Source organism: Pan troglodytes, chromosome 6 (assembly GCF_028858775.2).
Source record: "Pan troglodytes isolate AG18354 chromosome 6, NHGRI_mPanTro3-v2.0_pri, whole genome shotgun sequence".
NCBI classification, from domain to species: Eukaryota; Metazoa; Chordata; class Mammalia; order Primates; family Hominidae; genus Pan; species Pan troglodytes.
Genome location: NC_072404.2, coordinates 80,546,687 through 80,573,610, shown reverse-complemented (window position 1 = coordinate 80,573,610; position 26,924 = coordinate 80,546,687). Strand labels below are relative to the sequence as shown.

At 58.4% G+C, this 26,924-nt stretch overlaps 1 protein-coding gene across 9 annotated transcripts in view; it reads right to left on the bottom strand.

Moving 5' to 3' along the window:
- The window catches only part of LOC107966625 (probable E3 ubiquitin-protein ligase DTX2), a 60,701-nt gene extending 34,131 nt beyond the window's left edge, over positions 1-26,570 (bottom strand). For all 9 annotated transcript variants that reach the window (XM_063814449.1, XM_063814445.1, XM_063814444.1 and 6 more), the window contains exons 1-10: positions 26,450-26,570; positions 24,582-24,755; positions 20,444-20,544; positions 15,191-15,331; positions 11,383-11,462; positions 9,459-9,608; positions 8,328-8,489; positions 7,468-7,557; positions 6,000-6,168; positions 3,809-3,938 (exon numbers count right to left, since the gene is read on the bottom strand). In XM_063814449.1, coding sequence (XP_063670519.1) covers positions 3,809-3,938; positions 6,000-6,168; positions 7,468-7,557; positions 8,328-8,489; positions 9,459-9,608; positions 11,383-11,462; positions 15,191-15,331; positions 20,444-20,480 — 959 coding nt within the window. In that variant the 5' untranslated portion in view covers positions 20,481-20,544; positions 24,582-24,755; positions 26,450-26,570. The remainder of the gene's footprint in view (positions 1-3,808; positions 3,939-5,999; positions 6,169-7,467; positions 7,558-8,327; positions 8,490-9,458; positions 9,609-11,382; positions 11,463-15,190; positions 15,332-20,443; positions 20,545-24,581; positions 24,756-26,449) is intronic.
- Positions 26,571-26,924: the final 354 nt, after the last annotated feature.

Here is a 26,924-nt window from a genome sequence, read left to right as displayed (position 1 = left end):
GGGAGGTGGTCTTTTAACTCTGTCTTTTTTTTTTTTTTTTTTTTTGAGTTGGAGTCTCGCTCTGTCGTCCAAGCTGGAGTGCAGTGGCACGATCTCGGCTCACTGCAACCTCCGTTTCCCAGGTTCAAGTGATTCTCCTGCCTCAGCCTGCCAAGTAGCTGGGATTACAGGCACCCACCACCACACCAGGCTAATTTTTGTATTTTTAGCAGAGACAGGGTTTCACCATGTTGGCCAGGCTGCTCTCAAACCCCTGACCTCAAGTGATCCGCCTGCCCTGGCCTCCCAAAGTTGGGATTACAGGCATGAGACACCAAGCCCGTCTGTTAACTCTCTCTCAGTTCCAGGCAGAGGGACCTGGGCTCCACCGTGGTGGGGTTTTTTTGTTTGTTTGTGTGTTTTGTTTTGTTTTGGAGACGGAGTCTTGCTCTGTCACCCAAACTGGAGGGCAGTGGCAAGATCTCGGCTCACTGCAACCTCCACCTTCTGGGTTCAAGTGATTCTCCTGCTTCAGCCTCCCGAGTAGCTGGGATTACAGGCCCCCACCACCATGCCCTGCTAATTTTTGTATTTTTGGTAGAGACAGGGTTTTGCCACATTGGCCAGGCTGGTCTCTAACTCCTGACCTTAAGTGATCTGCCCACCTCAGCCTCCCAAAGTCCTGGGATTACAGGTGTGAGCCACTGCACCTGGCCTGTTCGTTCAAGACAGGGTCTCACTCTATTGTCCAGGCTGGAGTGCAGTGGCATGATCACGGCTCACTGCAGCCTTAAACTCCTGGGCTCAGGTGATCCTCCTGCCTCAGCCTCCCGAGTAGCTGGGACTAGAGGTGCACACCACCACCCCTGGCTAATCTCTTTTTTCATTTTTAGTAGAGATAGAGTCTCACTATGTTGTTGCCCCAGCTGGTCTGGAACTCTAGGGGTCAAGTAATCCTTCTGCCTGAGCCTCTCAAAGTGCTAGGATTCCGGGTGTGAGCCATGCAATAGTGTAACTTAAAGAGGCTGGCTCCCCTGGCCAGACGTCACCTGGGACACCAAGGAATTTGACTGAATCTGTTTCTGTCTATACCTGAAGGGGTTCTGGTGGCTGGTGGGGGTGCAGGCAGCATGGAGGAGAAGCCTCCAGAGATAAGGGGCTCAAGGGCTTGCTTGGGAGGGAGCACTACCTAAACCACATACCTGGCCCTGAAACGCATGTGTGGATTTTCCTAGGAGATGGGGGCACCTCAAAGTACAAGCCGGGACAGCAATCAAGGGACAGGCTCGGGGTAACCCCATGGGGCAGAAGCTGAGCAGGGCCCTGGGCTCCCGGTATAAATTTCCTGTCCCAGCAGGGGCACCATTCAGGCCAGGGTGGGCTCCAGACCGCATTTACTCACCTCCAAAGAGGGCTGCAGACCAAGGGTCACCACCGGGCTCCCTCCGCTGGCAGGGCCTGCATGCCGGGAGCCGTGGTCACATTAGAAGGTCCGGGAGCGCAGCCCAAGGGGGCGTGTGCAGCGGCCGTGGACAGAGTGCAGCGGGCAAGTCACTGAGCCTCAGTTTCTCCATCTAGAAAATCGCTGCGGCTGTGCGGACTGCATGGCACGCAGTGGGCTCTCAGGCGTGATTGCTCATCACTCTGGCTTGGCGGAGGGAGGCCTAGAGTCCTGACCTTCACCGACCCCGCCAACGTGGCATCTGCTACCGCCTCGGAGGCAGAAGGGGCAGCGAATAGGAGCGCACATGGGCACTGGCCGTGAGGCGGCCTGGCTACGGCTCACCGGCAACCCCCGAGTGGCGACGACGGGAACCACCGGCCTTGTGCACAGATGGACGCTTGAGGTTTTGCACAGAGGGTCCTTCCAGGTGATGGAGGCTCCTGGGTCCTGGAGAGCCTACTGGGGTGACAGTCTAAGGGCCTGACAGACCCCCGACAGCAACAGGTCACATCTGGACACGTGGTCGTCTCAGGCCTAGAGAAGGCAGCTCCCCAAGGTCAGGACCGGCTATGCCTGAAGCCCCAAGTCTAACACTGTATGTGGCATACAGCAGATGCTTAATAAATGCTTGAGGGGGTGGATAAGGGCTAGAGCCATCCATATGCGCAAGAGGGTTGGAGGTGGTGGCCAGAATTGGTAGTCAGATGACCATGGAGAGTCCCACTCTCAGAAAGGTGCTGTGCCCAGGGGCAGTAGAGACGCCTCTGAATCCTCACCCCGCCCAGCCACTGATATGTGGGATGGGGGACGGAGAGTGGCTCAGGTCTCATAGGCCCCAGGATGGGCCCAGCTCCCTGCATCAGGCAAAGCACAGTCCTCTGCAGGCCTCCTCCCAGGGTCTGGAAGCTTGCGGTCAGGGCGGCCTGTCCACACAGTCTCCAGCCTCCCTCGCAGGAGGTCAGGTGAGACAGAGGTGGGGATGGAGGTGGGGACTGGCCAGCCTGCCCATGGCCCTCCCCTAAACCCTCCTGAGTGCAACTTACAGATGCTTGGAGAGGGAGAGAAACCAGAAAGGCAGAGGAGAGGCAGGGGGGCTGGTGCTGGGATTCCAGGCAGGGTACGGGGTGTGCTCGTGGAGGGGGAAAGGCAAGGAGCCCTGAGGGGGCCTGTGGGTGCAGGAGCTGGGACAAAGCACCATGCACTCACTCCCGGCACCCCATCTCCCCCAGCCCCATGCAAAGAGGCCAGGCTAGGGGCTGAGGCTGGGGAGGGGGTCCAGGCCAGGCTCGCAGCCCACCGGCAGTGTGGCGGCCTCGCTGGGTGGGATGTGGTGGGTCATGTAGCGCTTGCCCATGAAGGAGCCGATCCGCAGCTGCTCCGGGGCCTCCTCCGGCCACCACAGGCTGGAGCTGGGCGGGGAGAGGAGGAGGAAGAGACATATGTCCCTGCCACATGGGGCACGTGCTGGGTCAAGGCCTGCTCTCCTCCCTCCCAGCTCCCTCATGTGCAGTCTCTCTCTTCTTTTTTCTTTTTTTTTTTTTTGAGATGGAGTCTGGCTCTGTCACCCAGGCTGGAGTGTGGTGGTGTGATCTAAGCTCACTGCAACCTCCGCCACCCGGGTTCAAACGATTCTCCTGCCTCAGCCTCCCGAGTAGCTGGGATTACAGATGCCTGCCACCACACCCGGACAATTTTTGCATTTTTAGTGGAGATGGGGTTTCACCATGTTGCTCAGGCTGGTCTTGAACTTTTGGCCTCCAGTGATCCTCCCACCTCGGCCTCCCAAAGTGCTAGGATTACAGGCATGTGCCACTAGGCATGTGCCACTGCACCTGGCCTCACCTGCAGTCTCTGATCCCTCCTTCCTCCCTTCTAGAACCAATTGGAGGACCACCTCTCCAGGTGGCCACCCTGACTACCCTGGCGTCAGCTTACTAAACCACCAGAGGATCCACAGACAGCAGGTGAAGCCCGGGAGGAGAAGGGCCTTGGCTGAGGACACACTGAAAAGACAGGGCCCGAGTGAGGCGGGACCTCCCGAACCTGTCCTCAGAGGGGCTGCTGGCCCCATCACTGACCCCTGAGGTGCGAGATACTCAGGGTGGGAGTTCCCTGCACAGGCCCTGGGAGGGGCGCTGCCCAGCTCGAAACCACGGGGCTCGGCAAGGTGGCTCACGCCTGTAATCCTAATACTTTGGGAGGCCGAGACGGGAGGATCGCTTGAGCCCAGCAGTTCCAGACCAGCCTGGGCAACATAGCAAGTCCCTGTCTCTACCAAAAATAAAATAAACCCCATGGCATGCCTGGAGGGCTTCCAGACACTGGGACCAATTCAACAGAGGGGTTCTGGGTGGGAGAGGGGCCCGAGGGGGTGTCCCCACTCACAAGCGCATGGTAGAGGCTGCCAAGAAGGCCAAGAGTAGGAGGCCGGCCAGAGAAGAGAGGATGGAGGTAATGACGATCATGCTGCCACTTCGCCGCCCTGGCCAGGTGTCGATGGATCCGGGGGTCTTCCCTGCACACACACCAGCTGCTCAGAGGGGCTGCCCCTCGACCCCAGGGCTGGCTGTCATCTCCTCCCTCGCTCCCTCCCCACCCACGCTGGCCTAGCTTCAAGGCCTGGCTGTCTCATATCCCCAGGCGCCCCCCTGATCCCACCCCCCGTCCCTCTTCCTCGGGACGGCACAGCATCTGTTCTCTGCCAGCCTGGACCACAGCCTCCGCCCTGCTCCTACCTTCTAGGCTGCTCCCACCCACGTGCTCATCCACTGCCCTGCTCCCTGGAGCCCAGCAGTCAAGGCCTTCAGATGACAAGACTTCCACCCCATACCCCCTGACCTCTGAAGCCGTCTCCCAGGAGACCCCCACCCCCGACACCTGGGCCGTGGCACTCGAAACTTCTGGGCCTGGTACATTCACGCTTGCCCCTTGGGGTCTGCTCAGAACTCAAGCTGGCTGCCTCCCCAGCCAGCCCCGACCCTGACCCTGACCTCCTCCACACCCTCTTCCTCCCTCCCAGCAGGGGCTGACACAGGCTGACTCCCTACAGGAGGGGGGAGGCTGTCTGTGCCCACAATGTGGCAAACGCTTGTGGATGGGCCGAGATGGTGCCCCTGCCGAGGGGGCTGGCTGGGTGCCCTACTCCCCCAGCATGAGGTTCTGTTGGGGGCTGGGCCCGACTTGGACATGGCCTCCAGGCCCCCAGCCCTGTGGGAGCAGGGGTGTGGCCAGCTCAGCAGAGGTGGCCCAGAGAGATCGTGAGTCCACTGGGGGCAGCGCCCCTCCTGCCCAGCGCTACCTTGGTGGAGAGTGATGGGGTCTGACCACTTGGTCTCAGCCCTGGGTGAGCCCCTGGTGTCCATCAGGAGGAACTTCACCCTGGGGATGGGAGGTGGTGGGGGAGGAGGGGAGAGCTTCAGAGGCCGGGACCACCCTGGGCAGGGCCAAGCCCCAGGCAGCTCCTCTGGGGCCCTCCCATGGATGTGGAGTGGGGGTGCCTGTCAAGAGCAGCAGCGCCTGGCCCTGCTCTGAGAATCCCCTGAGATGTCTCCAGCCACTTGGCCTGTGCCACCACCCCTCATCCCCCCGAGCAATTGCTCTCCAGACACCAGACCTGGGCCGGGGATGCTGGTTTAGGGGCCCTGGTTCCTAAATGTCACAAGCCAAAAGAGCAGGTGAAGGTGGCTTAGCAGGGCACATGGGGCAGGGGTCACAGGCCTCCCAGAGGGGCAGCAGTAGCCAGGGGGCAGGGGGCTCAATCACCAGCAGCCTGAGGACGCAGGGCACCAGGAGCCCCGCAGAGGGGCTTGGTTTGTGTCTTTGCAGGGCTGGGAGCTCTGTAAGGCCTGGGAAGCGGGGAAGGACCTGGCAGGTTGGCATTGAAAAGAGTGGCTGCGGGGGATGGGGCGGGACATGGAGCTGGAAGGCTGAGCCAGGGTGATGCAGCGGGGAGGGCAGAGGGTGGACCTGGAGAGTGGGTGAGAGGGCAGAAGGGGGCTGGGCGGAGCGGGGTGCTGTTCCAGCCTCACCACGCCCTGCCTTCCCGGCTTCCCCTGGGCCTGGTCTTCCTGAGGTCACCCCGCCTCCTCCTGTGTCCGGACAGTCCTGACCTGGACACACTGCCTGCTTCCCCATCCCGGCTCCACCCCGATGTTGGCAGGCCACTTGACCTCCTGTGCCCCAGTTTCCTCATCTGTAAGAGCGGGTGGGAGCCACCTCTCCTGCTCCCTGCCTAATACCGACGAGACTGGGTCTGAACTCGGCCCCCGAGTTTCCTGCCAGATCTGCCCGTGGTGGGGGACAGGGGCCTAGACTTTGGGGAAGCTGCCCCCTCCCACCTTGACTAAGATCCCACCTCCCCAAGGTGCCCACCCGCTCCTCCTGGGCCTTGCCCGGCCCCAGCGGGGGTGAGCACTGTTGCTGACTCTACAGTGGAAGGAGCCCGGGCTTGCAAAGGGGAGGACCGGGGCCGGGGGACTCCTCCCTGGAAAAATGCTAGAGAGAGCATCCCTGGTCCCAGCAATGCCACCGCCCCAAGCACAGCCGCAGTCCCAGGGCTCCGGTGGGGACCACCCACCGATAGGGTCCAGGGCCAGGGAGGGGCGCGTTGCAGAAGGGCTGCTGGTGGCAGCCGTGGTCATGGCCCACCCGCAGCACGGGGGCGCCTCCGCGCCCGCCATGGGGTCGTCACAGGGCAGCTGGTCCAGAGACAGGGGCAGCGTCATGTAGTGGCCATCGGTCAGCAGCTGTGGGGAGGCCGGAATGTCAGCCAGTGTCTCCGGGTTCTGGAAGCCCCTGGAGGCTGCAGGATGAGAGAACAGATGGAGGTGGGAGGGGAGAAAGCAGCTTTGTCCTTATGAGTGGGGGTTCTGTGTTCGCCCAGTCTCCAGCCCTGACCCCCCATGCCACCTCCTCCCTCAGGGCCCCCAGAGATAGTCCAGACCCAGTCGACTTTGTTACCCCTGAAGGGGAGCTTCCCTCTGGCCTTTTGTCCCCACCCAGAGCCAGGAGTGGGGAGCAGCGGGCAGTCCCAACCTGCCCAGCCCCAGCCCCAACCCCATCGCAGTGCACCAGCCCTGCCCCACAGGAGGCCACATCCTCCCAGGTCGCAGCCTCGGTTCCCTGTCCAAAGGAAGAACTACTTGGATTCAGAGAAAGGGTTGCAGAGCCCTTGACAGCTGACAAACCCACCACTTGCACTACTCCCGGGATTTGGTGTTCACTACGTGTGTATTTTTCAATACACATATTATCCCTTTAGATAAAGCCCAATTCATCCACACCTACTCTCCCAAAGGCCCCCACAGGGGCTCAATCATTGAAGGCGCTTGCTGGTGAGGGGCTCCTAGGGCCCACCACTCTCCTCAGCCGTCACCCTCACCCAGGCCCCACAGCAGTCCCCGCACCATTGCTGAAGGCCACCACGAGCCAGACGGTATCACTGGCGCTGGCAAGCCCATCGAAGACACAGCGCGGCTGCTCCAGGGAGAAGGTGGTGGCTGTGACCTTCCCTTCCAGGTCCCAAGCTGTTATCTGTGGTGTGTAGGGCACCAGCTCTGTGGCCACGGGGGACAAAAGGTGAGCCACGGAGACGGGCGTGGGGGTCCCTGGGGCTGCCTCTCCCAATCGGAGGGGGGCGGGCGCCCAGGGTCCAATCACTCCAGCAGGGCCCCCAGCCCCTTGGGTCTGGCTGCAGCCACAAAGTCCCTATTCATGTCTCAGTGCAGACACCACTGCTCCAGCCTTCCGTGGTCACCTGGTCTAACACAACTCCCGTCCCTGCCTGTCACACTCTGACTCTCAGGAGCTCCTGACCCCACCCGGCAGGGTGCTGGAAGGTGATGGCCTCTCCTCCTCCCTCAAGGCTATGTGAGGTCCAGGCTGCCCTCCCTGTACCTACAGCAGGTCCCCAGAAAAGAGCAGCAGACACTCGGCCCGGCCTCAGCCTCTGTCCTCCGCTGCAGAAGCAGAGTCCAGTGTGGCGCCTGGCCTCCTGCCGCCTGGTCAGGGCCCCGTCCACCCCCGGGGCGCATGGTGACACTCACCTTGCGGCCCTGGGCGTTGTCTGGAAGGTAGCACTGGCGGGGAAACCCTCTGGCAGTGAACGGCTTTCCGGGATTGGGGTGCTCAGGGTCCTGCGGTAGGAACAGACACCAGGATAGGGTGCTCCGAGAGCCCGCACAGGGACAGGCCCCTGCACAGCTCCAGCTCCTCCCCCGCTCCGAGATGCCAACCCCAAATGTTCCTGAATTTCCCTCTGAGCTGTGGAGAAGTGGAGGGAAACCAGGGGAAAGGCTCATGGTTCAACAAGACAAAAAGATGCCTCCATCCACCACAGGTGGACCTTGGCTGGCAGCCAGTGCCCGCTGCCTGCTGCCCCCTGTTATCTGCCCACCCTGCCCCAGGCCCTACGATCCACCTTGGCTCAAGACAGGAGACCGAAAGGGCTAGGGCCCGTCTGAGTCTCCTCTGGGACTCTGGGGCCTTGTGCCTGGGCTCCTGACACCCACACGCCTGGCCCTGCCACTCCCAACCCAAGGTTCCTCGACGCACACCCTGCTGTGGCCCCGCTTCTCCAGCCCCTCCGCAGGGTTCCTCCCACTGAACTGCCTGCCCTTCTGCCCAGAACAAGTCCAGCTAAGATGGCTCCTCCTCTAGGAAGGCTTCCTTGGTTCAGGAAAGAGTGGAGGGCCAGCCTTTTGCTGCCACAGCCCTAAGAGCTTGCCCTAAGCCCCGGCACTGCCTCCCCATTCCCGGCCCTCCATGGCCCTGGCCTTAGGGGACCTGGGGGCCTGAGCTTGGCCACATGGGCATCCTCAGCCTTGATCCAGGGGCAGACTGCTGGGACGTGGGTGGGGTGGGAAGAGGAGTGGCCAGGAGTGGGGGACTCAAGAAGGCCCCTCACCTGGATGCCATGGGGAATGCTGTAAACTATGAGGATGGTCCCGCAGTCCTCGTGGCCGGGGAGCGACATCTGGAACCGTAATACCTCCATCTTTCCCTGGGGCTGGGTCCCCGTCTTCTCTCCATAGATGGTTTTGCAGGAGGGACACTGCAGACTTCCATCCTGAGAGAGGCAGACGCAACCCACTGAGCTGGCAGTCTGAGAACACCCAAGACCGTCACCTCCACCGTCAGATGGTAAAGGGCCCCGGGAATGGGCTGGCCACCATCCCAGGGAGTTGCTGGCAGCCTCCTGCCCGGAAACTGGCTTCCAACAGCTTCCCTGGAAAGCTTTGTTTTGCACCAGCAACTCATGCCATTTTCGTTAAGGGACATGCTATCAGGAGACAGGTGGCGAGTGGGAAAACTCGGATCCTGAGCAGAAATCTCCACGGGTGAATCGCATTTGCAGTCAGATAGACAGCCTTGCAGCGTCTGATCTGCGGAGCTGGGCCCTGGCTGCCCAGGACGGCAGACACTAGGGAAGGCCGAGCCAGACTCCGATGCGCCACATGACTCGGTTCTCTAAGCCTCTAAACTCTGCCCATCCCGCCTGAAGGCCGATGCAGGGAGAGCAGCTGGGGGTCGGTCTGGGCGCGGCTCTTCATGTGTAGGCTACCGTGGGGCCCAGGATCAGCCCTGCCTCAAGGCCTGGCTCCCACCTCCCAGTGGGGTGACCGTGGGCACAGCCCCTGCTCTGAGCCTCTCCCTCATGAGCACTGTGCTGACTGCACAGGGATGCTGTAAGGAAGAAGGGAGACAGTGTCTGCGGTGCTTACAAGTGGCTGAGGGGGAGGCGGTGCCCTGAGGCTCAGAGAAGCCCAGAATCTTCTCAGGCCTGGCTGGAGGGGTGGAGGGAACCAGCCGCCCTGGTCCTCCTTTCTAAAGTGTGGGGCAGACCTAGAAGAGTAGGGCAGGCCTAGGAGAGCCGGCCAGGCCTTTAGAAAGGTCTTCAAGCTGGCCCCACGCCCAGCACCATCTTTTGCAGAGGCCCATTCCTACAGCCACCCCCGGAACCCTCCCGCCCCTGCAGGGGACAGCTCAGGACTGTGGGGGCGGGCCACCCGCCTCCGCCCCGGGCCAGTGGGGGCACCTTATTGCCGTTGCAGTACATGGCCAGGAGGCACAGCAGGTGGAAGGCGTGGCTGCACTTGGTGAGGCGGCCCACAGCCAGGGGCCCGATTGCCTTGCTGTCAGTCACATCGCTGTATCCAGACGCTGCGGACAGCTTCTCGATGCAGTCCTGGAGGAGACCAAACACGGGTCATGCTTGCCAACAGTGGGCTGGGCTGACGTGGGCCAGTCTTGGAAAAAGAGGCTTTCATGTGCTGAAATGCTGGAAGTGCAGTCAAAGTCAATTCCGAGGCCAGGCGCAGTGGCTCAGGCCTGTAATCCCAGCACTCTGGGAGGCCGATCACTTGAGGTCAGGAATTTGAGGCCAGCCTGGCCAACACGGGAAAACCCCATCTCTACTAAGAATACAAAAATTAGCTGGGCGTGTTGGCAGGCGCCTATAATCCCAGCTACTCGGGAGGCTGAGGCAAGAGAATCACTTGAACTCAGGGGGCAGAGGTTGCAGAGCTGAGATTGTGCCACTGCACTCCAGCCTGGGCGACAGAGCTAGACTCCGTCTCAGAAAAAAAAAAAAAGTGCATTCCACAGGCTGGAGACACAGGTGAGTCACCAGGACCTGTGCCCTTGAAGGGCTTACCAGCAGCACAGGCCCGACATGACAGCAGAAGCCACCAAATGGGGAGGACGGACAGGGCAAGATCCTGGGGGAGGCCCTCGGAGTGGGGTCTTACAAGGGAGACAGGAATTGCCAGATGGACAAGCACAGAGCGGGCACCCGGAAGAGGGAGGAGGACGTTCTGAACGAGGAGCCAGTGCATGGGCACTAAAGCTGGCAGGGGGTGGGCTGGGAGCAGGAGATGAGACAGGATCAGGGAGAGGCGCGCCCTCGGGGGTCTGGCTGCCACACTCAGGGGCTTGGGGCTGTGTGTGAGTTGGGGGTCCTGCTGGGGGTTCCAGGCAGGGAGTGCTCCCATGATCCAAGCTGCGTGCTGGCTGTGCAGATGGCAGCTTGGAGAGGAGGAGCCTGGGGTGAAACGGCCCAGTCACACCAGATGGACACCAGGGCCGAGACAGAGCTGAGCGCTGGGCAGGCGGGAATGTGGCAAGGGCTTGTGGAAGGGGTGGGACACATGAGGAGGACGTTCAGGCTCCTTTCCAAACCTTTACTTACCAGATTTTTCTCATGGACTCAACAGACTGGAGAAAGAGACAAGTGAAGAGTCCCTGGGTACTGGGGCTCCTGGCCTTCCACCCACCCCCAAGTATCTGAAGATCTCTGGGTACTGGTATTCCCGGTCGTTCACCCACCCCCTCCCCCAACAGTATCTCCAGGGCTCCCAGCTAAAATCAGGGGAAAGTGGTGCTGCAGCCCCCAAAACGTGGCTCAGCAGAGGTTCAGGTTCTATGGAAGCGCAACAGGAGTCTGATTGGTCCTGTTCATTACAGGAGGTCAGGAGGACAGGGCTGCAGTGAGCTGTGATCACGCCACTGCACTGAGCCTGGGCGACAGTGTGCACCCATCTTTAAGAATAAAAAAATTATAAGAACCTTGACCAGCTCTCCCAATAGCCGGGGGGCAGGACAGCCACCTGGACGAGGCCACCTCACTTCTACACCAGCATCCGCAAGGTGGAGAGTGGGGCAGGCTGGCCCATCCCTTGTCTCTGGAATTCCTGCTCCCAGGATGGCCATCAGGCTATGGAGAGGCCAGGGCCGGGAGAGGAGGGGCTTTGCTCAGGACCACAGCTCCTTAAGTGCAAAGCTCAGACCATAACGATGTGGGTCTCGGGAGGCTGGGAGATGAAACCAAAGGGGCTGGAGCAAGGCCCTGGCACCCAGAGGCACCTGGGAAGCACCCTTCAAGCAAGATGGGGCGGATGTCCTTTCCATGTGGAGTTGTTTCCAAACAGAACCAAAGGCAGCCAAGGTCCCAAGACACAAACCTCATCTGGGGGCACTTTCAGCTCTTCCGTGTAGTTTTTTATGACCTGCTCTGGCTCTGGCTCTGGCTTCGGGGTCGCTCCTAGAAGAGAGAAGTACATAAGCAGCGTCCTGAGGAGCACAGGCTGGAGAGGAGACCAGAGGGCAAGGAAGGCAAGGGAGAGGTCTAAGCTGCCAGGAGGAAATGCGAGAGGGGCCCAGACAGGGAGGCCAGTGTGCGGGACGGGAGAGCTCAGCGCCAGGCACAGAGCCCCGAGCTCCGTCAGGCAAAGCCTTCCCCAGTCCCACCGTCCGGGGACCCGGCTCAGCCCCAGGAGCCATGGAGAATACAGAAGAGCAGAAACAGCAGCACAGTCTCCTGGGAGCCGCATCCCCGCGCACATTGAGTGAGGAAACCGACCCCGGCGCTTCTGAGGCTGCGCGGAAGAGTCAGCCGCTTCGGGCACAAACTACTCCAGGGGGCGTTGTGGCAGCACGATTTGATTCAACTTGCATTACCCTGACATGAACATCGCAGGGACAAGGGAGTCTGGGGTCCAGCATGTACAGGCAGCTGCACACACGCCGACCGCCACACAGACACTGTCCCGGGAAACGCCTGCCACTGACTGGGAAGGTCTGTCACGTGCAGACTAGCTCCTAAGTCCAGCGACTCTGGGGAGGGGCCAAGACGTGGCAGGAGCCCACCCTGACGGCCTCACTCGCTGTCTGTGCACACGTGCACGAAGCTGGAGGGAGAAGGGCTGCATCTCCATAAACACCGAACCCCACATCCAGTAAAGCCTCTCCTATGGACAAGAGGCTCCCCGAGCTGGTGAGGATCGGCGCGGCCCGGGGCGTTCTCTAGGTAGTGGGAGTAGCAGAACCACAGAAGCCAGCAGCCAAGCCCGTGCGGGGGTGAAAGAGGGACGGGGAGCCCAGTGCCACCCGTGGAGGCGCTCCTGACAGGGGCTCCACCCCAAGGTCATGGTGGGGCTGCGGTCGTCCCAGACTCCAGGACCAGAAGGGGCTCTGGTTTGAATCCAAGCTCATGGCCTTCAGGGGCTGCAGAGAATTCTAAGCCTGAGGGCTCACAACTGCACCTGCTGAACTCCCTTTACACCAAAAAGGGCCAGGGAGGGGACAGTTTGGCAGGGAGGTGGCATGGTGGGGCGGAGGCTGGAGTCGGCACGGTTTGTTTAATTCTAGTTCTCTTGCTGTGAACGAATCATGCCACCTCTGAGCCTCGGTTCCCTGATCTCAAACGGGAAAGACGAATATGTAACCAAGCTGGAATTGCTGTGATGGCATGGCTGCTGTGACCTGGAGGGAAACTGCTGGCAAGACCACAGCCCCCAACCCCCATCCACACACCCCACACCTCCACCCACACCCCCCACACCTACAGACACCACACCTACACACACACCACACACCCCAATCCACACCCACACCCCCCACACCTCCACCTAACTCCACCCACACCCCCCACACCTAGACACCACACCTACACACACACACCACACCCCAATCCACACCCACACCCCCCACACACACACCCAACTCCACCCACACCCCCCACACCTAGACACCACACCTACACACACACCACACACCCCAATCCACACCCACACCCCCCACACACACCCAACTCCACCCACACCCCCCACTCCTACAGACACCACACCTACACACACACCACACACCCCAATCCACACACACACACCCCCACACACACACCCAACTCCACCCACACCCCCCACACCTAGACACCACACCTACACACACACCTACACACACCACACACCCCAATCCACACCCACACCCCCCACACACCCAACTCCACCCACACCCCCACCTCCACACACCCCCACATACCCCACACCTCCATATCCCACACACCTCACATACCCACCTCCACACATCCCACACCACACACCAACTCCACCCACACCCCTCACAACTCCACACACCCCACACTCCACACACCCCACACCTCCACACCCCCACACCTGCATACACCACACACCTCCACACACCATCTCCACATACCCCACACCTCCACACACCACTCCTCATATCACACACCTACACACACCCCACACCTCCACATACCCACACCTGCAGACACCACATACCACACACCCCACACTTGCACATACCCACACACCTGCACACTTCCACACACCTGCCCACCCCAACATCTCCACATACCCCACACCTGTACACACCCCACACCTCCACACACCCCACACCTCCACACACCCCACACCTCCACACAGCTCCACACACCCCACACCTCCACACACCTCACACCCCACCTCACACAGCCCCACCTCACACACCCCACACACTTCTACACACCCTACACACCTCACCCCTCCACACAACTCACACCTCCATACACCCCACACACCCACCTCCATACACCCCATACCTCCACACACCCCACACACCCCACACCTCCACACACCTCACACACACACCTCCACACACCTCACACACCCCCACATCTCCACACACCCATACAGACTGCCCGAACCCAAATCCTGTCACGGTGGCGAGAACGCCAGACCAGAACGATGGCCCCCAGCTCAGGGTCACCCTCCGTGTGGCTGGAATGCCCTACTCAGGCTGAGGGGGGCCTTTTCCTTTGGAAAAGCCTGCCAACTCCAGAGCCATCTCCGGGTGAGCCTGGGCCTCGCCTCTGCCCAGCCCTGGTGAGGCCGGGCACAGCATCCCACCCACCCCGGCCCTTGCAGCTTTTCAGAACAGAAGGGAGCTTTCCATTAGCCACGTGTCTCAGAAGGGGCCAGCCAGGTGACCCACCAAGAGCGTGTCCTTCCCAGGTAAACCCGAGTGCCACAGAAGGTTGCCAGCCCGGGCTGCCAACGAGTCTGGCTCCTCCCCCAGGGCAGGGGAAGGGCAGGGCGTGCAGAGCCCTGGGCTAGGGGCAGGAGCTCGAGGCCCACCCCTCCCTGAGCCCACCTCCTCGCCTGTGGGCTGGAGGTCGGACACGATCGGAAGCCACCCTTGCCGCATGCCAGGCGCTGCGAGTATTTCCTAGACCTCGCCAAGCCCCTCTGCTAAGCGGAGGCTCCGAGAGGACCTGCTGAGATGACACAGACACTGAGGGCCAGCAGGGCCACGGCCACCCTCCCTGCCCGCCACCACGCCCACTCCAGAGCATCTGGACTGGCCACAGTCCACACTTCCACAGCCCAGGGGTGGAAGCAGGGCCAGCACCCACTTGGGAAAGGTTCAGAACTTGACCATCACAGGCTGCTCCGAGCAGGTCTTGCTGTAACTCCCTGGACCTGCTGTGGTCCTAAAGCCGCTTCTTCTGTGGCCGTGCAACGAGCAGGGCAGGGGTCACCGAGGGACCCCTCTCAAGCAGCCCACGTGGCAGTCACACAGGGCTGGGGGTCAGGGCAGCAGACCTGGGCAGCAGACCTGGGCCGCTGTCTGGGGGCCTTTCCCGAGACACGTGCTGGCCCCGGCGGAAGGGACGGTTGTCCCCGCATCCTGAGCCGGGCGCCACCTCTCACCCACAACTTGTTGCTTACAAAAATCACAAAGTCCTCAAGAACAAGCCCCCTCATGCCAGCTGTGACTGGAGGAGAGGAGCTGAACTCTGGGGCTGCGGTGGAAAGTCAGCTTCCAGGGGCCGCCTCTGCTGCCCAGCGGGGGCAGGGAGAAGGGCCACTGAGCCCCTTCCCCCGGGATTCAGGGAGCAGAGAGAAGGAAGAGGGTCTGTGCAGAACAGTCAGAGGCAGCGAGGCTGGAAGGAGGCTTAGCAAAGGCCAGAGAGTTTTTGGGAACAAGAATTACCTTTCACGGACATTTTCCTCAATCTCTTAACTGAGCCGTGACTTTTGGAAGCCAGACGGGAGGCGGGAGGGCTGGTGGGCTGGGGTGTGCGGCTAAGACACACGGGGAGTCCAATGGCTGACATCAGAACACTCGTCATGCCTGCACAGGTGTGAGAGCAGACATGCAGAGAGGGAGAGACATTAGAAGACTCATTCGGCATGTGACGCCAACAAACCCTGCTCAGGCCAAGGATGTGACACCATCAATGGCCACGGGGACGCACAGGTCTCCCTGGGGAATGTGGCCTCTGGGGGCTTCCAGGACTACCCAGACCAGGAATCAGAGGGTGGGGCAGCCTGGCTCATGGTAGCCCTGGCCCCAGAGCCCACAGGTTTCTATAGGAGCAACAGACAAGCCCGTGCCCTCAGTGTGCAGGTGGGCACCGGGGCAGGACCCGTGACGTCAGGAGAGCAGAGGGCGGAGGACGCCACTCCAGGAAGCCGCCCAGGGCATGGGGTCTCCTGGGTGGGGCTGGCTCCAAGGGCTCAGCTTCCCCAGGAGGCCCTGGGCCCTCCTGGCTTGGAGTTACTAGGCCTCCAGCCTCCACTGGGCGCTGTGTGTGCTCCATGCCCCTCCTGGCTGATCTGGGTGCCACGGCCTTCAGCGACAGCGCTGGGGTAGGCGGGCAGGAACGTGGCCCCTGGGCCTGCTCCCACACTGCAGCATCCCCATACTGTGAGGGCTGGGCTGCAGCAAAGCCCCAGGCTGTGGCTCTAGCGCCCTCGGGCAAGGGTGGGCCTGTGGCCAGCAGCTATGCTGGGACAGACCGGCCACTCTTTCCAGAGCTCACCACTGCCGGATGCCTGCAGGGAACCCCACACTTGCCCTGGGGGACTCTCCTCTGACACTGCTTCCTTCGTGCTCCCTGATGACCCAGCGCTTCCTGGGACACAGCGTGTCCTGCTGGACGAACCCGTTCCTGCCACACCCTCGGCCTACCCCACTTTCCATAGTGCCAGCTCCCCGGTCCTCCCTGTCATCGGTCAGTTAGGTCAAAAGCACCTCCTCTCCGGAGAAAGGGGAAGCCCAGAGCTTCTTAGCCATCCCTTAAGGTGGCTTCCAGGGTCTGCAGAACCTGGCTCAGGAGCTGGGCACAGCCGGCTGCCGGGGGAGTTGGTGGAGATCCCAGTCCTCCTGGACCCCACTCCCCATCCAGGAACAGATGGCGTGACTCAGGGGTGAAGGGCGGCCAGGCCAGCCACTGCGCCCCCACTAGAAGAACAAAGCTTCTCAACCCGGCACATGTGCCTGGCTGTGGGGACAGAAGCGGAGACCAGCCACCAGCCTGGGCAGCAGAGCCGAGGTGGGCAGGGTGAGTTGCAGTGGCCGCTCAGCAGGAGACACCAAAGCGTGCATCAGAGGACAGAGGTTTGAGCCCAGGAGCTCAATGCCCCCAACATCCCAAGCTTGTTCCTGGGCTCAAATGCGGTTCCTGTGGGAACTGAATGTCGGGTGGAGAGAAGGACAAGCGGGCACGGGTGGCAGAGAGATGGGAGAGGACAGGGACAGGTGCAGTTTTCCTCAAGAGAACCTGGTGCCTCTGCGCTGCCCACGTCGTCTGGGAGGACCAAAGGCCAGGACACGTCTCCCTACCCAGGGTTCTCCGGCAACACTGCCTCGGCGGGCAGGCCTTCCCTGAACACTGCCTGACGGGGCCTGTCCCTCCAAGCCTCCCGCCCCGCCCTGCTGGACTCCTGCTTTGCACTCCCCTCTGTTTCTATGGACTGTCTTCCCTCAGCACGAGTTCCACGAGGTCCCACCCGTAGCTGCATCTCCAGCACCCCGCTGGGGCAGTGCCTGATCCCTGGGAAGCCTGCAGCCCTCTGTGTTTGCTGAGGAATGAAGACATCCTTGGGCCACCACCAGCCCCCAGGAGGCCGCATGAGTGACACACATGTCCTTTTCAATGCAGGACCCACTCCCCTGAATTCAAGTCACAAACACACAAGTTTCAACCCAGAAGCCTGGAGAGGAGGAGGGCTAGGGACAGCCCCCCAAACTCCTGACAGCCCCCAAATCACCTGAAGAACTCGGAGGGCCACAGCCTTTTTCTCCACCCATCTGGGAGGATTCCCGCTGTCAGAGCCCTGAAGAGTGAAGCCCCCACTCACTGATTCTCACTTCCAATTTGCAGACACCCCTCCTTCTGACACCCAGGGCCAGGGCTGAGATCCAAGCCTCTCCTCTGTGCGCTCTGACCTCCCCAGCCTGGGTTCGAGCCCAGTGCCAGCCCTCACCAGCTGAGCAGTCCTGGGCAGGCTGCTGACACCCATCCCTGCCCCAGGCAGCAGTGTGAGCTGTGGATGGACCGCTGCTGTGACCAGGTGAGGGGTGGAGACCCTGGCCCCAGCCTCACAGTCCCTGCCCCCACCCGATAGAGGGACTGGGCTATGCCACAGCCAGGGGAGCTGTCACCTGGAGGCACTGTCACCTGGAAGCAGTGCCTCCAGCACTCAGTCCTTCCAAAGCATGACCTCCTGGTTATAAACCTCCCTGCAAAAACCCTGTGCGCAAACGCTCGTCTCCGCAGCCGGGCATGGTATAATTCCTCAACCCACAAGCACACCAGGGTGACAGGACACTGCTCTCCAGCTCTGGCTCCGGGGTGCTGGCCAGGCTCCTCTCATTCCCTGCTCCCCTAGACAATGCTCCCCCAGTAGGTACCAACACTGGGCCTTGAACTGGGGGAGGCAGGAGTCTACACAGCCTCCAGGCTCTCCTATTTCCTTAGGCCTGAACCAGCTTCCCGAATCTATTTCCCCACAAGTAAAATGGATGTTAAAATACCTGCTTTAGCTCCAGGATTGCTCTGAGAGCAACGGGGACAGACAACAGGATGGACAATTTGGGACACAGCCTGAACAGGACCTTCAGCCTCAAGAGCAGAGGAAGGGGGCAGGTGCTAACTCCACACCCAGGGCACTCAGATCTGTGTCATGGCCTCAGAGGTCACTCACTGTCAGGCCTGGCCACGAAGGCTTGCGAGAGCCCCAGAGCTGGAAGGAGCTGGGCCATGAGGAACCGTGTGGGTGCCCCGTCTGTTTACCCACAACCTGTCTCCAATGCCACCACGGCCGCACATGCACACACGGTACACTGTGATTTCCCTACGGCGCCGCACGGTGACTTCAGTGGGCAGGGACTTTCTGGCCAGTGTGTCTTGCTCATTCTGTCTCCCCTGCCCCACTCCAGCTCCTCTCCCTCCTGCCCCCACCTCTCTGGCTGCTCCTTCATTTTCTCTTCAGTCCCGCCCACGGTCTCTGTGGCACACATGCTCCCACGAGGGGTCAGGGGCACCCCATTCCACCCAAGACTGCTCTTCTGAGGCCCACAGCCAAATCCCACTGCCCCGGAACAGCTCCAACGGCCACTCCACAGCCATCACCCCCTCCCAACCTCACCCTAGACTCAGCAGCACTGAACCGTCATAGGCAAGAAGGCCCGGGGCTGTGTCTCAGCTCTGCCAAGGGCTGGCAGAGAATTTTTAAATTCTCCGAGCCTCAGTTTCCTCTAATGAAAATGGGAACAAAAGCCTCCACCTCAGTGATTTAAGGACGAAATGAATTCACACACGCCAAGCCCCAGGCTGCTCCTCAGTTGTGACTGGCTGCACTCCAGCAGGCCTCAGTCTACCCCCAATCCCCCCTCACAACCCCCGGCCTGACGGCTCATGCCTCTGAATGTTTCAAGCCAAACCTCCCCCTCCACTCCACTGCCTCGAAGCTGGTCAGGCCTTGGCTGGTGCCCCCAGGTCTGAGGTCAGGCTCTGCACCAGCCGCCCTGCCTCCAGGCCTGTCCCCTCTCAGCCACTACCACAGCGACTCCCCTAAAACACCAACTCATTATTGAATTCCGCCACATCACCCTGTGAACAACGATGGAGCCATCCACCTCCTTACATACCTCGCAATTTCCAGAAGTTAGAAAATAACCTCAGCTGGGCGTGGCAGCTCATGACTGGAATCCCAGCGCTTTGGGAGGCCAAGGCATGAAGACGGCTTGAGCCTGGGAGTTCAAGACCAGCCTGGGCAACATAGTGAGACCCTGTCTCTACAAAAAATAAAAAACTTCCCTGGTATGGTGGCATGTGTCTGTAATCCCAGCTACTCAGGAGGCTGAGGCAGAAGGATTGCTTCAGCCCAGGGGTTGGAGGCTGCAGTGAGCTATGACTACACCACTGCACACCAGCCTGGGGAACAGAGCAAGATCCTGTCTCTTATAACAAGAAAAAAAAAAATGGCCAGGCACAGTGGCTCATGCCTGTAAACCCAGCACTTTGGGAGGCCGAGGTGGATGGATCACTTGAGGTCAGGAGTTCAAGACCAGACTGGTCAACATGGCGAAACCCCATCTCTACTAAAAATACAAAAATTGCCCAGGCGTGGTGGCATGCACCTGTAATCCCAGCTACTCGGGAGGCTGAGGCAGGAGAATTGCTTGAACCTGGGAGGCAGAGGTTGCAGTGAGCCGAGATCCCACCACTGCACTCCAGCCTGGGCGAGAGAGACTCCATCTCAAAAAAAGAAAAAAGAAAAAAAATCCTGCCACCTGTGGAGCTTCTGAAAACACTGCTAGCCAGGCTGCTAAAACAGAATGGGTGTGGGGGCCAGCAGTAGGTATTTTTAAGGATCCTTAAGGTGAAAGGATTGCTTGAGCCCAGGAGTTCAAGACTTCAGTGAGCTGGGTTAGCGCCACTGCACTCCAGCCTGGGTGACAGAGCGAGACTCTTGTCTCACAAAAAACCAAACCAAACCCAAAACAGTTCCAAGATGTAAGATGTATGGTTAGTACAGCAAAAGATCTGGTTGGACCCAAAAGGTGCCTCTTATTCAAGATGTAAGAGTAACTACAGCCGAAATAGATCTATTAATTCCCCAGAGGGCCTCTTTAAGGAAATGTTTAAAGTATTTCAGGACAGGAAAGTGACTATTTAAATATAATGCAATTCAATGCAAAAGTGTTAAAGGATGTGAAAAGGTCTGCACCCGAGCGCCCACCATCATCAGGCCCCACGTCCCCAGAGAGCAAAAGGAGGGGCACCTGGGCTCACTCTGGGGTGACACCATCACCAGAAAGAGGCACTGCTCCCCCAGGGAGCCCCTTTGGCTCTCCCTGAGGATCCAGAGGGTGACAAGGCCCCACATCACAATTTCCTCCCCACCAAGTCCTGCAGGGCACAGACTGCTCTGCAGCCCGAGGGCAGGCACCTACCTGCGAGCGCCTGCTGGACTCTGCTGGGCTTTGGCATCTGCACGGGCACAGTGGCAGGGACGTTCCCCGGGCTGCTCGAGGGACCGCTGGGGAGGGAGGCACTGGGGGAGAAAAGAGCAGAGCTTACTGCACACTGCTGACTTATTGGAAACGAGAGCTCGAGAAACACTGTGTCATGGCCAAGTGGGAGTCACTGAGGCGCCTTCGCGCTTTTACGCTCCTTGGGTGCCTGTGTGGAGGCCTTTGGTTTTGTTTTCCTGGGCAATTCAGGGAGACTCAGGAGGGGTGTGGTGGCTCACACCGGTAATCCCAGCACTTTGGGAGGATGAGGTGGGAGGATCACTTGAGGCCAGGAGTTTGAGACCAGCCTGGGCAACATAGTGAGACTCCATCTCCAAAAAAAATTTTAAAAGTCTGCCAAGTGTGGTGGTGCGCACCTGTACTTGGGAGGCTGAAGCAGGAGGATGGCTTGAACCCAGGAGGTTGAGGCTGCAGTGAGCCACGACCACATCACTGCAGTCCAGCCTGGGCGACAGAGTGAGACCCTGTCTCAAAAAAAAAAAAAAAAAAAAAAAAGACTCTGAAAACAATCATTTCATACCTGTTGTGAATAAAGAAAATAAAAAGAAAAAAAAGATATTTTACACTCACTAGTGTCATCAAAATGCAGGCTTTCAGGCCAGGCGTGGTGGCTCACGCCTGAAATCCCAGCACTTTGGGAGGCCGAGGCAGGTGGATCACAAGGTCCGGAGATTGATACCATCCTAACACGGTGAAACCCCATCTCTACTAAAAATACAAAAAATTAGCTGGGCATGCTGGCACACAGCTGTAGTCCCAGCTATTCAGCAGGCTGAGGCAGGAGAATCACTTGAACCCAGGAGGTGGAGGTTGCTGAGACCGTACCACTGCACTCCAGCCTGGACAACAGAGCAAGACTCCGTCTCAAAAAAAAAAAAAAAAAAAATGGCTGGGTGCAGTGGCTCACGCCTATAATCTCAGCACTTTGGGAGGCCAAGGTGGGTGGATCGTGAGGTCAGGAGTTCAAGACCAGCCTGGCCAAGATGGCAAAATCCCGTCTCTACTAAAACTACAAAAATTAGCCAGGCGTGGTGGCAGGCGCCTGTAATCCCAGCTACTTGGGAGGCTGAGGCAGGAGAATCACTTGAACCTCGGGCAGCAGAGGTTGCAGTGAGCCGAGATTGCACCACTGCACTCCAGCCTGGGCAACAGAGAGAAACTCAGTCTCAAAAAAAAAAAAAAAAAAAAAAAAAAAAAAAGCAGGTTCTCATAGCACCTGTTTAGAGGAGAAAAAACCTGGCAGACACCACTTTAGCAAATGATCATGACCTTCATCACCAGTAAAAGACAGGTCAGTATCATAAACCCCACGATAGGATGCTCTGGGAGGGATGCAACACCATTTTGGGGGGATTTAATGTCAAAAATGCATTATCTAGCCTGGGCAACAATCAAGACCCCAACTCTAAAAAATAAAAAACTAGCCAGGTGTGGTGGCATGCACCTGTGGTCCCAGCTACTTGAGAGGCTGAGGCAGGAGGATCACTTGAGCCTGGGAGTTCAAGGCTGCAGTGAGCTATAGGCAAACACCAAAGAGACTGCTGAAGTCATCTTTGTACTCCAAGTGCCAAACACAAGCCTCGGCGCACAGAATTTCGGGAGGCATTTGGGGAATGAATCAGGGCTCTTCTCTCTAGCCCATGGCCTCATTTCCTGTTGGCCTCTTAATACCTTCAACACGTCTGAGGCCAAACGCATCTTCCTTCCTCATTCTCCTTTTCCCCCTGGATTTCCCCCAGGTGGCCAAGAGAAAAACCTCAGATTCTCAGTCCCCCGCAGCCCGCTCCCCCAGGCCTAGCAGCTGCCTGCCCTGCTCTCTCCTCACCTCTGAAGCCCCCTGCTAACACCTGGCCAGGACCCTTATGCCTCTCACTTTAATAAGTACCCCCTCCCTGCCGGGCGCAGTGGCTCACGCCTGTAATCCCAGCACTTTGGGAGGCCTCGGTGGGTGCATCACCTGAGGTCAGGAGTTCGACACCAGCCTGGCCAACAGAGGGAAACCCCGTCTCTACTAAAAATACAAAAATTAGCCAGGCATGGTGGCAGGTGCTTGTAGTCCTAGCTACTTGGGAAGCTGAGGCAGGAGAATCACTTGAACCCGGGAGGCGGAGGTTGCAGTGAGCCAGGATGGCGCCACTGCACTCCAGCCTGGGTAACAGAGCGAGACTCCATCTCAAAAAAACAAAACAAAACAAACAAACAAATAAGTGCTCCCTCCCAAACAGCTTCTCCAACTCTGCTTTCTAACCCTCTTGTACATCTCAGATGGGGGGGCAGAAAAGATTAAGCTTCCTGAACTAACGTTCTGATCCTGTCTTTTACACACCTCCCCTGGATCTCTAGAATGAAATTCAAATTCCTTAGGCTGACAGTCAAAGCCGATCACAATACAGCCCTTCCCTTGCTATCAACAATATTTGCCGGTGCCCTTCCCTTCCATCCCCTCATCTATACCTCCCTCTCCACAATCCCCTTCCAGAGTGTAAGTGAGGATCCACTACTCCCATGTGCATCAGCGTGTCTGTCCCCACCCCCATGACTCTGCTCCACCCTGAATCCCACCCACTTGGTCCCCTGTCCTCACCTTACCCACCCTTTTATGGCCCAATTTAAACAGCACTTCCCACGATGCCTGGACGTGCCCAGCAGAAAGCAAACACCCTCTAAATTAGCCAGGCGTGATGGTGTGCACCTGTAAGCCCAGCTACTCGGGAAGCTGAGGCACAAGAACCTCTTGAGCCTGGGAGGCGAAGTTGAGCAGTGAGCTGAGATTGCACCACCGCTCTCCAGCCTGGGTGACAGGGTAAGACCCTGTCTCAAAAAGTAAACAAAACAAAACAACAACAACAAAAAGAATGAAAGAAAACACCCTCTTAGCAAGTTCCTTTTCAGTTCTCTATGTTCACTTTATCTCTTCAACTAGACTATAAGCAACTGAGGGCAAAACCACTCACCTGCCTCTCCCCACGAAGAAGCTGGCATGATGTAAGAAGACCACCACAAAGCGAATAATCCAGTCTAAACCCATTCCACATGTTCCAGTGTGCTCCTTTAAAATGTCCCTCACGAGGCCAGGCACGGTGGCTCAGGCCTGTAATCCTAGCACTTTGGGAGGCTGAGATGGGAGGATCCCTTGAGGCCAGGAGTTAGAGACCAGCCTGGACAACGTAGAGTGGCACTGTCTCTAGATAAAATTATCAGTCGGGTATGGTGGTAGGCACCTCAGCTACCCCAGAGCCCAGGAATTTGAGGCTGTGGTGAACTATGATCACTCCACTGCACTCCAGCCTGGGCAGCAGAAGCAGACCCCAACTCAAAAAAATAATTAATAAAATGACCCTCATGGAAATCTCCTAAAATCCTTCCACTCCCGAGTCTTGGCATGGCCCACATAACCCTCCTCGCTCAGAGCCCTCTGCCTGCTTTTCCAGCCTCCTCTATTACATACTAAGCTACTTACAGTAGCCCAGCTGTGTCCCGGTAGCTTCATGACTTTGCAAACGCTGACTCCTATCCCACGCAACTGTGCCCCACTTTCTAAGTCCTACTCCTCCTTCACAACGCCCCTCAACTACCACCTTCCAGGAGCCTTCCTGACCTTCCCTCTAACCGTCCCCTTTCTGGATGTGGGTAGGAGAGCCTTGTGATTTCTCCCAGCTCAGTATATATCACACTGACAACACCTTGTCACTGACTCTGCTTTGTCTTTTCCACCAAACAATGCACTCCCAAAAGACAGAGATCTTGTCTGGCACCCAGTAAGGGTTTATGCAACAAAAGAAATGAAAACTGCCAGTTCAAATGCAGAAATCGTGACTTGTGTCTTCTATCCCATAAAGCATGTCTTAAAGTGGAAAGCATCTTCTAAGACTAGTTAGTTAAACAGAAGAAGCAGTGGCAAGACGCCACTGCAATTTATTTGAGACAGGTGGCAATCAACAGTCAACTCCCAGGGCACACGTTTATCCTGCAGACCTCAAAATTCCACCCTCCCCAATCCCCACCTTCTCTGCACCAGATAGAGAAGGCAGCAAGGTCAAGTCCCCATGGCTCTCACCTTTTCTCTCTGGAGAGCTGGCACAAACTGTCCCTTCTGGATGAAGACACCAGCTCCTTAGGAGGAATGACTTGTTTGAGTTCCCATCTTGATACAAACCACAAACAACAAAAACCGGGCAAATCTGAAAGGCTTGCTGACTCAGCGACACAAATTCCAAGGCACCTTTGCCAACTAGGAAGAAGATGATCAGGTTTTAAATTAAGAAACAGCAGTTAGTAAAAACAAAGGTACAGATGTTGGATCCGTGTGCTGTGCCTGGGGACTGAAAATCACCAGATTTATTTTCCAATAGCCTGGGTGGAGCAGGAGGTACAACAGTCTTCCTCCACCCACTTAACAATCAAGGAGATGGTTGAAAAAACAACAAAAAGCAAACAAACAAAAAAACCCTGAGCTCTTTTTAAAATTTTTTATTATTATTAGTTTTTGGAGATGGAGTCTTGCTCTGTCACCCAAGCTGGAGTGCAGTGGCGTGATCTCGGCTCACTGCAGCCTCCGCCTCCCAGGTTCAAGCTACTCTCCTGCCTCAGCTTCCCGAGTAGCTGGGATTATAGGCTCGAGTCACCACGCCTGGCTCTGAGCCCTTTTCTTAAAAAAAAAAAAAAAAGTTCGTTTTTTTAGTTTGTTTGTTTTTTGTTTTTTGAGACGGGGTCTCCCTCTGTCGCCCATGCTGCAGTGCAGTGGTGTGATCACAGCTCACTGCAGCCTCCAACTCCTGGGCTCAAGCGATCCTCCTGCCTCAGCCTCCCAAGTAGCTGGGACTACAGGCACCCACCAACACGCCCATCTGATTTTTTATAGAGACAGTGATCTCAGGAATCCTCCTCGTTTCCCAGGCTTGTCTCAAATTCCTGGACTCAAATGATCCTTCCACCTCGGCCTCCCAAAGGGCTGGGATTACAGGCATGAGCCACCGTGCCTGGCCTGAGCCCTTTTACAGAAAACTCTAAAAGGACTTCATAAGCCAGTCTGGCAGCTAAGCATCCAGGAAATCAACACACCAGAGAGGGTAAATATTTAAGGTCACAGAGCAACCGAATCAGAGGGTTTGCTATCCGGATGGCTTAAGCCCGGATGGTGGCTACCAGAAAGTCTACCTTCTAGAGCGCTAGAGGAGCTAGGAAGGCATGCAGAAATATTCTGAGTTTCTCAAGGGTCCAGGCGTCTGTACACATGCTATTTATTTCCATCGCTGTTGGCGCTTAGAGAAGTGGAGCCAGCTTGGAGGAGGAGGGCAGCTGGCTGAGACAGTCGCGATGAAAGCGCAGCTCCAGAAAAGGGAACCGAGTTCTAAATCTTTGTCGGCACCCCTTACGCACCCCAAAAAGTGACCCAGGGCCCCAGGAACTCCTGGGAAGACCCCCCCACAGGAAAGCAGAGTTAGGAAGCAAACTCCTCCAAAGTACAACCCCCGGCCCAGTGAGTCCCTTCACCTGGGGGTAGACCCCAGCAGGACCAACCCCTCGTCAGGGAGCCGGTGGCAATCTCGTCACCGCCTCCTCCGGGTACTTTGGGAAGGGGTGCGCTCCTTCCGAGCGACCCGGAACCGCGCCCCTCCGCCTGCGAGCCCCTCAGCCTTCATCCGAACGCCCCCTTTCGCACCCGGCACCCTGTCCCGTCCAAAGCTGCCGGCGCCTCCCAAGTCCCCCAACTCCCGCCCTCAGGACCTTGATCCCGGAGACCGATCCCCCCGACACCCTCGATCTCCCGGGACCCCCGGGTGTCCCCGCCGCCCCGGCCGTCGGCCCCCCTCACACCCACGCCCGCCCCCTTCCGGTCCCAGCTAGGCTCCGGCTCCCCGCGCCACCCCGCGCCCCTGGGACCGCAGCCCTAGCGACGCGCAGGTGGCCTGCCCGCCCTCTCACCGAGGCTGAGGAGGACAAGAGGACGGGGCTGAGGGCACCACCGCGCTCGGACTGCAGCTCCGGCTGGGCCTGGGCAGGGCTCTGGCTGTTGCTCCGTCTCTCAGGAGAAGGCAGCCGGAGTGAAACTGCGTCGCAGCTTCCGAGCGAGCCGCTGCGCATGCCCGGGGCGTGCGGCCTTCTGGGAAATGTAGTCCCGGTAGGGCCCAGGGGCGGGCAGAAGGCGGGGCTCAGCGGGGAAGGGCTCAACCCAAGGCGCACCTGCTCCGGTCTATGTTTTCTTCCTTCGCCTGCTCACTCATTGACTTATTCCTTCATTAATTACTGACTTAATTTTAACTAGTTTTTACTAGTACATACATGGTGCCAGTACATACATGTGCTACTGTTTCTCTTTTTTTGTTTTTAAAATTAATTTTATTTTTCTTTTTTGTACAGATGGGGGTTTTGCAATGCTGCAACGTTGCTCAGGCCGATC